Source organism: Protopterus annectens, chromosome 3.part1, assembly GCF_019279795.1.
Source record: "Protopterus annectens isolate FY-2018-M chromosome 3.part1, PAN1.0, whole genome shotgun sequence".
Taxonomy (NCBI): Eukaryota; Metazoa; Chordata; order Ceratodontiformes; family Protopteridae; genus Protopterus; species Protopterus annectens.
In genome coordinates, this window is record NC_056732.1 from 217847228 (window position 1) to 217861979 (window position 14752).

The 14752-nt window shown below is 41.3% G+C and overlaps 1 protein-coding gene across 1 annotated transcript in view; it reads right to left on the reverse strand.

The window, feature by feature from the left end:
* DNAJC13 (DnaJ heat shock protein family (Hsp40) member C13) overlaps positions 1–14752 on the reverse strand; it is a gene marked incomplete in the record, with an annotated part of 3140357 nt that overhangs the window by 1574079 nt on the left and 1551526 nt on the right. The window contains 1 exon segment of the mRNA XM_044066722.1: positions 11253–11412. Within this exon segment, the coding sequence (XP_043922657.1) occupies positions 11253–11412 (160 nt within the window).

Below are 14752 nucleotides of genomic sequence, written 5' to 3' on the forward strand. Positions count from 1 at the left end.
CAAGGTCAAACTGAAGCAATATTTCTTACTGGAAGACCTATTTCACAACTTAAAGAAATGAGCTACCTTGGTGGAAATGTTTAAATAACCTACCTGACCTCACTTGACAACCAAACTACCCAATAACAATGAACATAAAGGTAAAGAAGTAGGTACAACAAAAAACATTTCAAAAAGCTACTAGCCATGAATTAATAATAAAATACAAATAGCAAACCTAATTCAACCTCCTAGCCCTTAGCTCCAGTATAAGTAAATATTCATCAAGGCCAGCAGGTACACCATGGTACACAAATTCAGCAGCCATTGTAATTCTCTCCCATCAAATAACTCCATTAGTGGTAGTGCTTTCAAATGTAAAAGAGGAAAACTTTAAAATGCACACAATTAACACGTCTATATAACTTCCTTTCGGCTTTTCCCAGTTATGCAACATTATAATTCAGTTTCCTCTTGACTTGATGGCAGCGTTCAACCTTTATTTAAAGGTTTCGATTAGTCTTCCTTACATAACAATAACATGCTGCAACAAACCACATCTGCAGTAAGGCGAGAAAAATGTTCTTTTATATCAGTCAATAAAGAAATAAGGACTACTAGCAAGATATTTTAAGTGTTACAAAAATTAAAGCAACAATCACATTTACTCTGTTAGAAATGCCCACTGAAAATTAAGAATCACAGCCTTTTTTTATTTCATAACCATAACTGACGTCTTTCTTGTCAAATCTCATTAAGCTACATTTATATTGGTACTGAGAGGTCATTAATGTACTAGGTTTATCTTTTTGTAGACTAACTTTGAGAACTTTAGTATCTTTTAATGAAGCAATTATGTTAATGAGTTTGCAGTCATCAGATCATGTGGTAAACCACAGCTCAATTCCCAGTTTTAAGTCTTCAGAGAACAGTTCAATAAGAAATGGATGCAGTACAGAATACCTAGGACACCACTTGTTCCCTCACCAAATTAGACAAGTAATTCCCCCAACCCTAACCTGTTGTGCTGCATTGATTAACCATCATTTTTGCACTGCATTATGGACATTCAAAGCTTGTAATTAGTCAATTACTCTCCACTGCAAAATTGGGATAAATACCTTAATAAGGTCATAAACAACATGCACTTAAGCTCTCCATTAAAAAAAACATATATATCGTTACCTCTTCAGACAATGCTGTAACATTCAAAAGGTAAGACATTAACAAACCCATTCTGTTCATATCAGTAGAAACAGTTCCTGTGTGTTATTTTAAATAAGTTCCATTGTGAATCTCTGCATGACTTTGTGCACAACACTGGCCAGTCAAGCTGATGGGCCAGACTAAAATTATTAGCATTTGATGTAATCCCCCAGTACCCTTTTTCAAACTGAGACTACTACTCTACTGCCAAAGATCAGGCAAGTGTCTTCATGCAAACAATTTAAAACAACAAATAGGGGTTATTTAGGGTTTTGATTATTCTGTACAGGAAATAAATTTTGTTACTGGTCCCATAGAATATGAGTGTTTTAACTACTTTTTGAGACAGAATTTACTATGTCTGTAGTTATACAAAGGATGTTAAGTTATTTTGTCTGAAATATACTCTTTGCTTATTTTGAAATGTGGACAAAAGTTTTAGGTACACTTACTATCATCTGTGCCTGGACTCTTCATTGTTTACATTCACAATTTTCCCAGTTTTGTGATGCATTTAAATAATACATTACTAATACTACTATCAATATCAAACTGCGTTCATATTTAGAGATGGAAAATTTGATAAGCAGTTTCTGTATTTGATTTAATCAAAACTTGTATTTAAAATTACAGTAATTTTTGAAAATAAAATTCCAGTTGCACGCATTATTAATTATGTGATCCCAAAAATAAATAAATAAACTAATACAAAAAGGACAGTGTAGACAGAAGGTGATAATCAGTGCACTTTAGTAATAAAACCCTATAAAAATAAACAGTTTAAGACAGACACATTTAAGATGGAGAAAAGCTCTGTAATACATAACTTTCTGGCCCACACACATAACTTTTGTTGATCTCAGAATACTACTGCAATAATTCCGAAGGAGAAAGTGTTGTGCAACTACACCCACTACACAGGGACTCCTGAATCTGCAACCCAGGTGAGGAGAGGTGGAGGAGCCAGTCTCTTCCAGCCAATTATTCTGCAAGGATATGAACTGTTAAAAGAAGATTGCTTCCGTCTGTGGTCCACTGCCAGGCACACATCACTACTCTTCAGTGGAAGTAATGGCTCAAAGTCCAACTGACAGGTATTACATAAAAGATTAGTTATCAGATGCAATTAGAAGAGGGCCTCCATAAGTAGCTTTCCCCTCCAAAGATCTATATCAGTAGCTGGGTGATGTGATGCCCCCTTCTCCATCCCATGTGTTATGGAGGAGCTGTGGACTCCATCAGTAAAGCATCTGTCATGAGCACAATCAAGTTCAACTGCAGGAATGACAAACCTATATGGAAATTATTGGTTAATGATGCCAACCCCTCACCTCCCTGTCAACTGCAACACCCGCCTCTAAGCATGGAAGAAGCACCAAGAAGGTCATGGGGTTACCATGGTCAGAAATGGCAGCAGAGTATGAGCTTGAACTCCCCAAAGCATCTTCACCTTGCATGCCAAATTCTTGACTTTTAGAAACCAGCCTCTGTGGAGAAATAAGTAACAATGAAGACTGTCTACCTTTGCAAGGCAACCATCTTAGATGTGATTTCACAGGGCTTCTTCACGGTTTGCTGTCGCTGCCAGTTACTGTAATCATAGGAAAGTCCACTCAAAGTTAGTCATACAGTTAAGAGAAACACAGTGAGACTCCCCCTGAAATGGTTTGGCCCCCATGGATAATACCTTGGTTTACACTCCAACTGTCTGATGATACCTCAGTAAATGTATGTGGGACCTCTTACCAATCTTAACATACCAGGGGAGGTTTTGGCTTGAAACTATTTGCCACAGATACTTTAAAAGTTTAGCTTTAGGCAAGGAATATGGAAACTTTTTACCAGCAAGAGGTCAGAGATCCAAAGTGTGTAGGTGATGGAAATGTTTTGGGTATAGGAGTACTTTTCAAATATTACTCGTAGCTCAATGACTGCTTCAGTGTAAGGCATGCACATTCCCAAATGTGGAAGAAACGCAGAAAATATCAACCTGGAATGGAAAAGATGGACAGACCCACTGTGGAGTCTTCTGAAATTATGTTTAATATCTCTGCATTTAAATGTTACCCAAAAAAAAAAAAATCCAATCAAAGGAAGAGCGAAATATTCCTATACAATGAAAAAGGGAGGTGCGAGTCTCCTTAAGAATGGAAGCAAGAGAGTATGTTCATAAAATTCTGGAATAACTGCAGAAAAATAGGCAATATGGTTTCACATCAACACAGTCATACAATGAAACACAGCCTTTTATTTTATTTTTTTTTAAGAATGGCTAACATGGGTAAGTAAGCCAAAAAGGCATTACTTAGGTTTAAGAAAGGCACCTAACAAAATCCCACACAAAAAGTGGAGAATAAATCAGGCTTAGGTGAGATCTTGTGTGGTACTATACGTACACAACACTGGCTAAACCAAAATAAAGTATCTCAGTGAAAGGAACCCAGTAAGAAGAAAAGCTGGTTACTCGTGTGGGTACTACAGACGTCAGAACTAGGAACCTGCCATTTTTAACACATCAGATTCCATGCATAAGACCATGAATGAAAGCACAGCATTCGGCTGATGACACAGACAACCCGGCTGAAACACAGATATAGATAAATTATGAAACTGGAAGAAATATTACAAAAAGATGAACAAGGACAGGAATCTGTCTAGTTCTAATTGCACCACCACCAGGGTTGAGCGATCCTCAGTAACAAAAAAAATCAGAAAAGCAGAATATTTCTTTATCAGTTATTTGAAAACTCGTCTGCACTTTTTTAAAACTCCATGTTATACTACCACTTCAGCTAATTCTGATACGTTCAAACACAGTTCAAAACTCTCCTCACACAACTCCAACCTTTATCAGAAATATACAAAGATATTAAGTAAGAAGTCCCAAATATGACTCTTCTAGCCAAAGAAGAGTACATTTCAATGGTCTGAAATAAAAATACATATTTTTTTATTTCTATCTCTAATGTATTGCAGCCTATTTATTTGAATCTGTTGACAGGCTGGTGGGCTGGTCCTTGGACCCTTGTTATATAAAATCGTACCAAAATAGATGCCCATCTCTGTTGCAGTATTCTTTACATGACGGAGTTGCCTGCAAAAATTACCCAATATCAGCCAGTATACAAAAGGCCTTTACTGCTTAGGAATGCATGGTACATTGCATGTAGGTTGCCACTGCACTTAGGCCATAAAAGTGACACACACGCACCATTCTCAGAACTGAGTTCCCCAGGAGGAATGCCCATATAAGGAAAGTATGTAGGCTAAGTACATCCAAGGAAGAACAAAGTCAGGGGGAAGTAGGGAGGGAGAAAATACTGCAACAGAGAAAAGAATGTTATAGTTATGGAACGATTTTCCACAACTAATCTATGTCCTTCTATTCCTCTGTTGCAGTATTCTTTATTTGAGGGAGAATGCCAAAGCTCATGAGGAAAGGGAGGTAGTTGGAGCAGTGGCGCTCTCCATGAAACCATGGAGAATAGCCCTGGCAAACCCTGCCCTAGACTTAGAAATGTTGTCCTAGTCTGTAATGTTAAGTGAAAGTATGGACTGAGGACCAAGTAGCTGCCTCCAGAATGGAGTTTATGTCCAGTCCTTTGAAGAAGGAACCAGAGGAAGCAACAGCCCTGGCAGTGTGTGCCTTACCAGGAGAAGAGAGGCTCTTTCCATGATGCTCACAGCAGAAGGAAGCAGCTTTAGAGATCCAGCTGGAAATAGCGCGTTTAGAGACAGGAAGTCTGAAAGCTCTAGGGTGAAAGGAGACAAACTGGTCGGAGTTCCTGATAGTCTTCGGGAAATATCATCAAATGTAACTCCTTCTACTATCTACTACTAAGGTCATTAATGTTCTCTAAGACCAAGAGCACTACATCAATGGGCCCAGACAATATCCCAGGATGCCTTCTAAATAGTATGAAACATGACCTATCATGGCCTCTGGAATTACTATTTAACAACAAGCTTCGTGCCTCATGAATGGAGAAAGGCAACAGTCATCCCTCTGCACAAAGGTGGGCCATCTACAGACCCTGGAAACTACAGACCAATAAGTCTCACTACTCTTATATGTAAAGCCATGGAAAGAATTATCATGGAGATGAACAACAGAGATGTAGTAAACCTCCAGACACTGGACCCAACCCCAGTTTGGTTTTGTCAAGGGCAAACAATGCCTACTCATCCTGGTGGACGACTTTGAGAAAGTCACCAAAGCAATGATGGAGGGCAAAATCATTCACACAGTGCCTATGTTGACCTGATTGAGGCATTTGACACAATAACCCACTCGGGCATTGCTGACAAACCCAAAAGGTTAGATACAAACCCATATGTCACCTGGTGGATAGCCAACTGACACTCAGAACCCAGGAAGTTAGAATTGGGGAGTCCACCTCTACAAAGAGGTCAGTCACAAGTGGAATCCCTCTGAGATCAGTCTTTGGACCACTCCTTTATGGCATTTACTTCTAAGAAGTCAAAGCCAATGTCAGTGGTCTCTGGCTGACTAAATTTGCAGATGATTGCAAATTAGGAGCTGTCACGGAATCTCACACTAACAAATGTTCACCAGGAGGGATTGACACAGACAAATAACTGGTTTCAGAGCCATGGACTAAAACTAAAAGCCAAGAAATGTATAACAGTATCCATCAGGAAGTCATCCATCCCTGGTAGCGATCATATTGACAACACACCCCTTAGAGTTGACCCAGTAGTCAGGAACTTAGGGACACACACAGATAGTAATCTAGCCTTTGATCACCGCGTGTCTACAGCGGTGTGGAAATCATTCTATGTTGTGCAACTTATAAACAAAGGTATGGCATCTAAGTCTAAGGAAGTTATTGCTCCACTGTATTGAGCATTCATCAGATCTATCATTGAGTACAATGACTTCTATGTTATGTACCTAACTAAGCATATCCAAAAACTGGAACTTCCACAGAGGTTCCTCACTAAAAGAATACAGGGCATAAGTAATATGTCCTACTCAAACCGCCTCAAGGCCCTATCCCTATATTCTGTCTCCTACAGGCTTTTGAGGGGAGATCTATGCCTGGCATGCAGGACATTGTCAGACTCCACTCTGATGGACCTCCTGCATATCCACAAAACAAACAGTACCAGAATTACCTGTACTAAAGACTTAAACCTTGCCTGTAATATAAACAGAACCTGCTGGAGAGAGAGGTATGTATCACAGAAACTACCCTATCTATGGAACAGGCTCCCCATCCATGTGAAGCAGAGTTCCTCCCTAACCCCACTCAAGTGCAACTTGGATAATTGGATGGGAAACCGGAAATTCATCCCTGGTTTGGCACCTATGTTTTTAATCAAACCGGTAACCTGTAAATGGTACATCTACTAGGCCCATGCTTACACTTGACAAGGGTATAAGAACTTGCCAGAGATTTAGGATGCATGGCTAGGCCTAGTAAACACCTATGAAGAGTAGACAAGTGTGGATGAATGAGAGTTCCTTTGTGTTGTGTGAGAAGGTCCAGTCTGTAGGGTAACTTGTGGTGACTATCCGTGGCTAAATGCAGGTGCTGGGGGACCCATGCTGTCTTGACCAAAAGGGGGTCACGATCAAGATTTTTCATTTGTCCTGCTGAATCTTTAGAATGAGAAGAAGGGAGTGGGGACACATACAAAAACATTCCTTTCCATGAAAAGCTGAGTGCATCCAATTTCCAGACCAGATGATGTGGATCTCTGGCACAAAACTGTGCAAGTTGTCTGTTCATGTGGGAGGCAAAAAGGTCTATTTGTGGAGTACCCCATCAATGGATAATGTCCAAGAACATGTCCCTGTGGAGCATCCACTTGTGGGATTGCCTCTCAGACCTGCTCAAGGTGTCTGCCACTACATTTAGGCTGGAAGGGATATACACAGCTTGAAGGGGGTCTGAAGTTTGACTGCCAGCTCCAACACTTACAGGGCTAGTCTGCAAATGAGAAGACTTTGGCCCCTCCCTGCTTGTTCATATACCAGAGCGGTCATGTTTTATGTGTACATTTTTAGAGGGCCTGGGATGAACAAGGACTGAAAGGTCTGCAAAGCCAGTAACAGTGCCCTCATTTCATTTATGCTGATGTGTTCCCTTCTTTGAGAGGGGGACCAGATCCCTTGTGCTTTTATGGAGCCAAAAGCTGCTGCCCATCCTATGTCTGAGGCAACTGTGAACATTTCCTGGGTAGGTGTTAAGAGGATGTAGTGGAAGACATGGGTTGGCAGTCAACTGTTGAATCCACCAGGTACTCTCCCTCTTCAAGCAAGGGAGAAAGGGAACTGGGAGCTCTAGTGATGTGTGTACTGCATCCACACTGATTAGAGGAATCACTGTAGTTTTATTGTGCAGTTTTCCCAGAAGAAGCATTGGGATAGTGGATGCCATGAAGCCCAGAGTTCTGAGAAAATTCCTGGCAGTGATATGAGCTAGTGGGGTGAGGCTTTGAAAAAAGGAAATGAGTTCTTGGGGCCTCTGATTGGGGACAGAGACCGTTGTAAGGCCTGTTTGTATCCTGCATGCCAGAAAAATGTGGTCCTGAGATGGGAAGAAAGCGGACACTTGGTAGTTTACCGTGAAACCTAGAGATTTTAGGATGGAAATGGCAGAGCTTAGGTTGCGTTCTAGAGCTCCTGGACTGACTGACTGAAAGACAAGGTTGTCCAGGTATGCAAACACCCGAATACCCTGAAGTCTGCACTAAGCAATAACTGGGGCTAGGCATTTTGTAAATACCCTTGGGGCAGTGGAAAGTCCAAAAGGTAAGGCAGAAAACTGAAAGTGCCAAGAGGCTATGCAAGAACCATAAATATTTCCTGTAACTGGGACGAATGGGGATGTGTACGTAAGCATCCTTCATCTCTATGGAGGCCATAAAGGTTTGAGAGATGATCAGAGGGAAGAGGGTTTGCAAAGTAAACATTCTGAATATAGACACTTTCAGGAAGGTGTTGAGGTAGGAGGGGTCCAGAATGGGTCCTCCAAGGGTGTTCTTTCCTTGGTACCAAAAACATCCTTAAATAGAACCCTTTTCCTCTGCTTTGATGGAACAGGTTGAATGGTGCCTTGATCCAATAGGTCTTGCAGCACCTTTGGAAAATGTGGCAGTTGCTCTCTGGGTGGTTGTGGGATGCCTCTGAAAGGTGAATTCCAGGCCATAAAATAATCATTTTTTTATGATGGACAGCACACAAGAATCCTGTGTAATGCTTTCCCAAGCTGGAGTGGAAAGAGAAAAGTGAAGGGAAAGGGGGGTGTCCGGGTTCCAAATAGTCAAATGGACCCTGGTCTGCCTGGAAAGGGCTGTTCTTAAGGTGGGGCTTGCTGGGGAGTCCTAAATTACTGATGTCTTACCAGACATTTTATAGCCTTAGCTGGAGGGGGCCATGACTGTCTTTCTAACACAGGTTTAGAAGGATAATTCCTTTGGAATTTTTGACACAGGAGAAACCAGGATGTGTTTCAATTCCTGCATCTCCTTACCCTTCTCCTGTATGGTTTTAAACAAGTCTGCAGCAGCTGGCCCAAACAGGGCATCCATAAGTTTGGCTTTAATGTCCTCTGGCAAAGGTTGAAGTCTCAATGAGGCAAATCTTCTCAGGACTGAACCTTTGGCAGCTACCTTAGCTGAAGCCTCCACAGCATTGTAACTACATTTTTTGAATGGCAGGCCACCTGAGAGGATGCCCAAAGGAAGGATAAAGCCAAAGACTTATTTTCCGAGTCAGGCAAAGCTGAAATAATTTTGGAAAATTGGAACAAGAATCGCAAGGTGTATTTAGCCTTGTGTGTTTGATAACTGATAACCCTAAAGGCAAGGGTGGCAGACGTGTACACTTTTTTGCCTAACCTCTCCATATGTCTACCATCTTTGTCAGAGGGAAGTAGGGAAGTAGAGGTAAATAAGAGTTATCAGAAGCCACTGTAATGACAGAAGGGTCAGCAGAAGGGACTCTGAAAAGAAACTTACAATCTCCAGCCATCTTGCAGAATCTGTCTGGTTTCTTAGGTGCTGGGAGGTAGGTGCAGTTAGGGGATAGGAGGTAGGCTGAAGGACTAGGAGTATATACCTGAAGTAATTTGTAGCAATGTTTTTGTACTTCAGACATCTCACAACTGTCCCATTTGAAATGTTCCTTCATCTTACCCAAGGTCTCAGTGAAAGTAAATTCCTCCTACAGAGAGGCATAATCCAATGGGGAGGGGATCTGAGACAAAAGGAGACTCATCCTCTGACTATTCTTCCTCTTCAGAAAAAGCCTCGTCCCTAACCCTCTTCGGAGGATAGGTAACCCAGTGTGTGGCCAGTACTGAAACTCCTGGGGCCATAACGGCATTGAAAATGCCCTGTGTAAAGTTTTGCCATTCCTTTTGTGGTTCTGTGGGAGATGACAAATGTTTTTTCTTTCTTCTTGGCATTTAGCTCAGCCCTCTCTAAGGTCAAATGACCAGAAGTAGGCCTAGATTCGATAATGTCAGAATCAAATTCCTCTCTAACTAATATTTGAGAGATCTCCCTGAGGCCCTCGGTGATCACAAATCTAGGCATCTCCTGGACATCTCCACTGGATGCCTGTGGTACCTCCAAGGACGTGCTGACATCCTAATCCGAGGTGACCTCTGTTATGGGCACGGCCTGTGAATCGGACGTAGGGGCTGAACATTTCTCTAGACTAACAACTGTCTTGGAAGAGACATCTGCCACTGGAGGTGAAGCTGAAGCTTCAGGCCTAGGCTTCTTGGCTTTCCACTTCACAAGTGACTCGGCCTCATGCCGCGAGGGTCCTGCCACAGAACTTTTCGCAAGGAGTTTCAAGTGCCGAGTCTCCAAATATATCAAAAGGAAAGATAACCTACTTCTCAATATTTTAGGCACAAAGGCATGGCAGACAGGGCAAGATCTATGGTCATGGGTAGGCCCAAGACAAAAACGACACTGCAGGTGATTGCCTTTATGTGGAATCTGGTGTCCACATTGGCATTTGCCTTTCTTGGATGACATTAAACCTAACCACAGCAGTAATACCAACGAAAGGATTCCCTAATGGGGCACTTATCTGAAACAATGAGACAGCAATCACTTCGGCGAGCAGACTGTATGCATAAGTGAAGCATTCAGACTGGCGGCAAAGAAGTTCTGAGGATGGTGTGTGTGTACATCACTTTTATGGCCTACGTCTGATAGCAAGCCTATGTGCAATGTATCACGCAGCCCTAAGCAGTAAAAGTCTTTTGTATACTGGCCGATATCGGGTCACTTTGGTAGGCAACTCCCTCAAGTAAAGAATATTGCAACAGAGGAATAGGACATCTCAAGTATATGCATTAACATCAGTTTGACAAGTTATACAGTAATACAAAAAAATTATTACTCATTCTCCATGCACCCCTTAAAAAAAAACATCACAGAGCTGCATAATCTTTCTGGCAAAACATGCAAATAAAACGGTTCTGTGGCTCAATCCAGTGAATACGGTTCAAGCAAAAAAATCAGGTGGGAAAGGAGCAAAAAGAGCTTGCTTTCTAATGAAGAAACCAGATAAGGCACTCTTTTCAAAGTAATTGTGTCTGTATATAGGTCATTACAAAGCTAAAAGGTAGACAAAGTATTCACCTAAAGTGCATTTTCAGACCACATTAGTGACCACTGCACATTACAACATAGCCTCATACAAGGTTACAGGTTTAGGACACATGCATAATTCAATTCTTTACTGGCATAAGATGGCAACTAACTAAAGCATGGCTTTCCCCAGCCATTACAAAGTATGATGGGATAATAAAAGCACAGACAGTGACATCAATTCAATAATTAAAATATGTAAACAAACATACAGCAAATAACATAAAAAGCAATATTTGTCAGTGAACGCACTATCATCTCCAAAACTCAAATAAGTCTACCTTGCAGCTGCTGGAAATAACTTAGTTGAAGACAACTCAGTAGAACAGACTACATTTACACAAACATTATAAAGACATGGAAAACTAAAAACATTTAATACAATGAACTCCTCTTACAGACAGCTTACTACTATAGTTTCTTACCCGTTCTAACATTCCAACAATGTACTTGGTGTCAGTGAAAGAGCCTATCTCCTTGTAACACTTGCCATATACTATAGCAAGGGCTTGTAAACATAAACACTTCATATTCACTTTAGGTGTAAGCAAGAATCGATGATAAAGCTCATTGAAAAATTCATACCTAAAAAGGAAAAGAAGATTACAGTCAAAATTGGAAAGCAAAACAATAAATACTAGGACTTTAGGGAAATGTTTTCCAAATACAGTAAGTCATCATTGCAAATGTTAGAGAATTTCAGAACAAAACAAACCTATAAGAGGAACAGAATTCTTGACCATCTAAATTAGGCGCATGTGAGAAAGTATTTCTGCAATTGAAGGTTAAAAAAACAGCAGATGTCAGGAATGATGGAAACCTACCAGTCAAAGGCCATTCAATAATTCATAAGGAAAAATGCAGCAAAACCTTCACCCATTCCTTCTGAGTACACAAAACTCAAAATCACAGTTAACATAATCAAATACCGTTCTTGGTAGAGCCAGATACAGACTAAATGGGTGTGGAGCTGAACATACCTCTAAAACCAAGAGGGTTATTTCTTCTGGCAGATATATGAAGGAGCAATAAGGGAACCTATGATAGACTTGTCTAACTTGCACCTGCTACGCCAGACAGAAGAATTTCAATGTATTTAACTCCAAGTGACAACAGTTAATCAAATTTCATAATAACATAAATGAAAGTGATTATATTTAAAACCACCACTTGCCAGTGCCAAATGCTGACACAGTAGGAAGGGAAGTGGAGAAACTAAGTGGTCAATTTGAGGGATCGAAGACTGAACTAAAACAATAAGTGAGAAGGTCACTGAAAAAACAATCAGTAAAAACAAAATGAAAACTCCAACTCCAACAAAGCCAGAACTTTCACTGCGCGACTTCCCAAACCTCTTGTATCAGAGGCACATGGGATATATGCAAATAACCCTTATGAACATCAGGTGTTTCAGCTAACTGGCGATTCTGAATGCTCATGACTTGTTTCGTCGTTTTAATGGACAATTTCAAGCCAATATTGCCAAACCCCATTAGCTGTGGATATGCATATTTTGGCCTTGTTATGACCTCATCAGCACAGCACAACCAGAGTGTTTGACTAAGCATAAGAAACACAGGGCTGTTATAACCAGCTGATGTCCATTATCATTAGGGTCACTGCAAAAATATCCCAAACAACAAACAAACAGCAAGTGAGAAGGTCACTGAAAAACCAATCAGTAAAAACAAAATGAAAACACCAGCAAAGCTAGAACTTCCACTGAATGACCTCCCAAACCTCTTGTATCAGAGGGATCGAAGATTGGGAATATGGCATTCTGATGGATGGGAAATTAGTTCCTGCATGTGATCTAGTATCCATGGAGGACATTTGTTGCGAGACCACAGGAAGGGGAATCATAGCTGACAAGGCCAGTAAGGGACAATGACGATTAGCTCAGTCTTCACCCTGCTGGCTTTCTGTACAACTTTTGAGTATCAGGACAATCGGAGGATAAGCATAGAGGAGACCCAGGGGCCAACTGTGGACTAGAGCATCCCTGGGCGACTCCCCCAAGAGGTTATCAAGAGTGAAGTAGTTTTGGGAGAGGCAAAAAGGGTCATAGCAAGGCTGGCCCTAATGGCTGAATATTTGCTTCACTACCGATTGGTTCAAGGACCACTCGTGTGGAGTTGAGATCGATCTGCCCAGTCTTTCCACCAGATCACTGGACTCCCCCGGGATGTGTGTTGCAATAAGAAAGTGGTTTGAAGAAATCACCCATTCTGAAACCCTCATGGCCACCCTGCACAACGGGTATGAACGGGTTCCCCCTGCTTGTTGATGTATCAAACCACGGACATATTGTCTGTCAGAAATGCAATTATCCCCCACAGAAGGCAGTCCTGAAAGGCTGGGAACATGAGAAGGACTGTCTTCCTCTCCAGTACATTTAAGTGCAGTGTCTTTCCCTGAAAATGGTCCCCCCACCCTACCAAGGAGGTGTCTGGTCACCGTGGCCATAGGAGGGGGAAGAATGAAAGGTCTTCCAAGATGTCGGTCATCTGTAAGAATCCACCAGTGTAGATGATGCTTGCAATTCACAGTTAGCCTGACTGGGGTTGACAAAAGAAGGATGAATAGATCATTGTACTGCTAGGGTCAATTGGAGAACTAACATGAAGAACCTGGCTAGGAGCACTAGAAGAATGGCAGCTGACATGGATCCTAGGGCCATAAGGACCAGTCGAGCTGGTGGAGATGGGGTGTCTAGCAAAAGTTGAACATGCTGTCTGAAGGATCCTATTACGCTGCTACCTATGTGATTGTGTTCAACTGCATTCTTATGCATTCAATATCCTGTACAGGAGTCATCTTGGATTTCACTGTGTTCAGTGTGATACCCAGGTGAAATATAAAGACAACTAGCTATTTCTGACTGTGGTTACTACTGGTGGCAGTATAGCTGGGTTAAGAGTCTAGATGGGAGGGGAAGGTAAGGATGGGGGTGTTAGTCTGAAGTCTACTTCATCTGTTTTATTAATAACTGGGTTGTCATTGTACATGATGCAATTGCTACAATGCCTCAGAATACCCATTCTCAACCAGACTGGCCACAGCGAGACTTGGGAAGTGCATATCCTTGGCTACTGATCTACTAGGGAGGAGTGAGGGGAAATTTAAATATTGACTAGATCGATAACAGAAGGAGCTTGATTGAGCAGTGCTCAGCTAAGCACAAACTGCACCAGTAGTTTAAAAAAAAAAAAAAAAAAATCTGGCTGGACAGTAAGGGTATTTTAAAGGAAACTTACACTGTGGGAAATCAGTGTCTACACAGATTACAAGGGGGAATTACACTGAGATATTGTCTACATAGATCAATGCTAAGACCACTAAGGAGAGAGCAACAGTGCTAGACAGACTAAAAAAAGGTCAAAAAGTGCAGATATTTCACACACTCAATTAATGCAGGTGTGACAAAACAATGTGAAAAATAAGTACTGAAACAGTGGATATGGTGATGCAGGTCTTAGCTTGCTCTTAAGTTATGAGCCAACTTACAGAGTATCTACATAACGGGGGACATTGTTAGTAACCCATCAGTACTGGGTGATGTGTCTGAGCTTATTGATAGTCTCCCTAGCCACAAGATTAAGGACCAATACATCTGTGAAGGTCTATATTTGGAATGAACTCTTGAGGGAGTTAACCCAATGTCAAAACATAAAAATGTAACACTAACACAAAAAAGTGACAGACATTAAACACCACCTTACAAGAATAAGGAAGAAGCTTCTCATTACAAACAGCAGTTATCCATTAACTGGTAGGTAGTGCAGAGGATTAAGGCTCTGAGCTATTAAGGAGCTGCTTCCTGTAACCAAGATACAAAGTTTGAGTCTTTACACCTCCTCTTGCCTACTGCATCACACTGAGCAAGCCACTTAACCAGACAGTTCTCCTGGGTCACTCCTGAAAA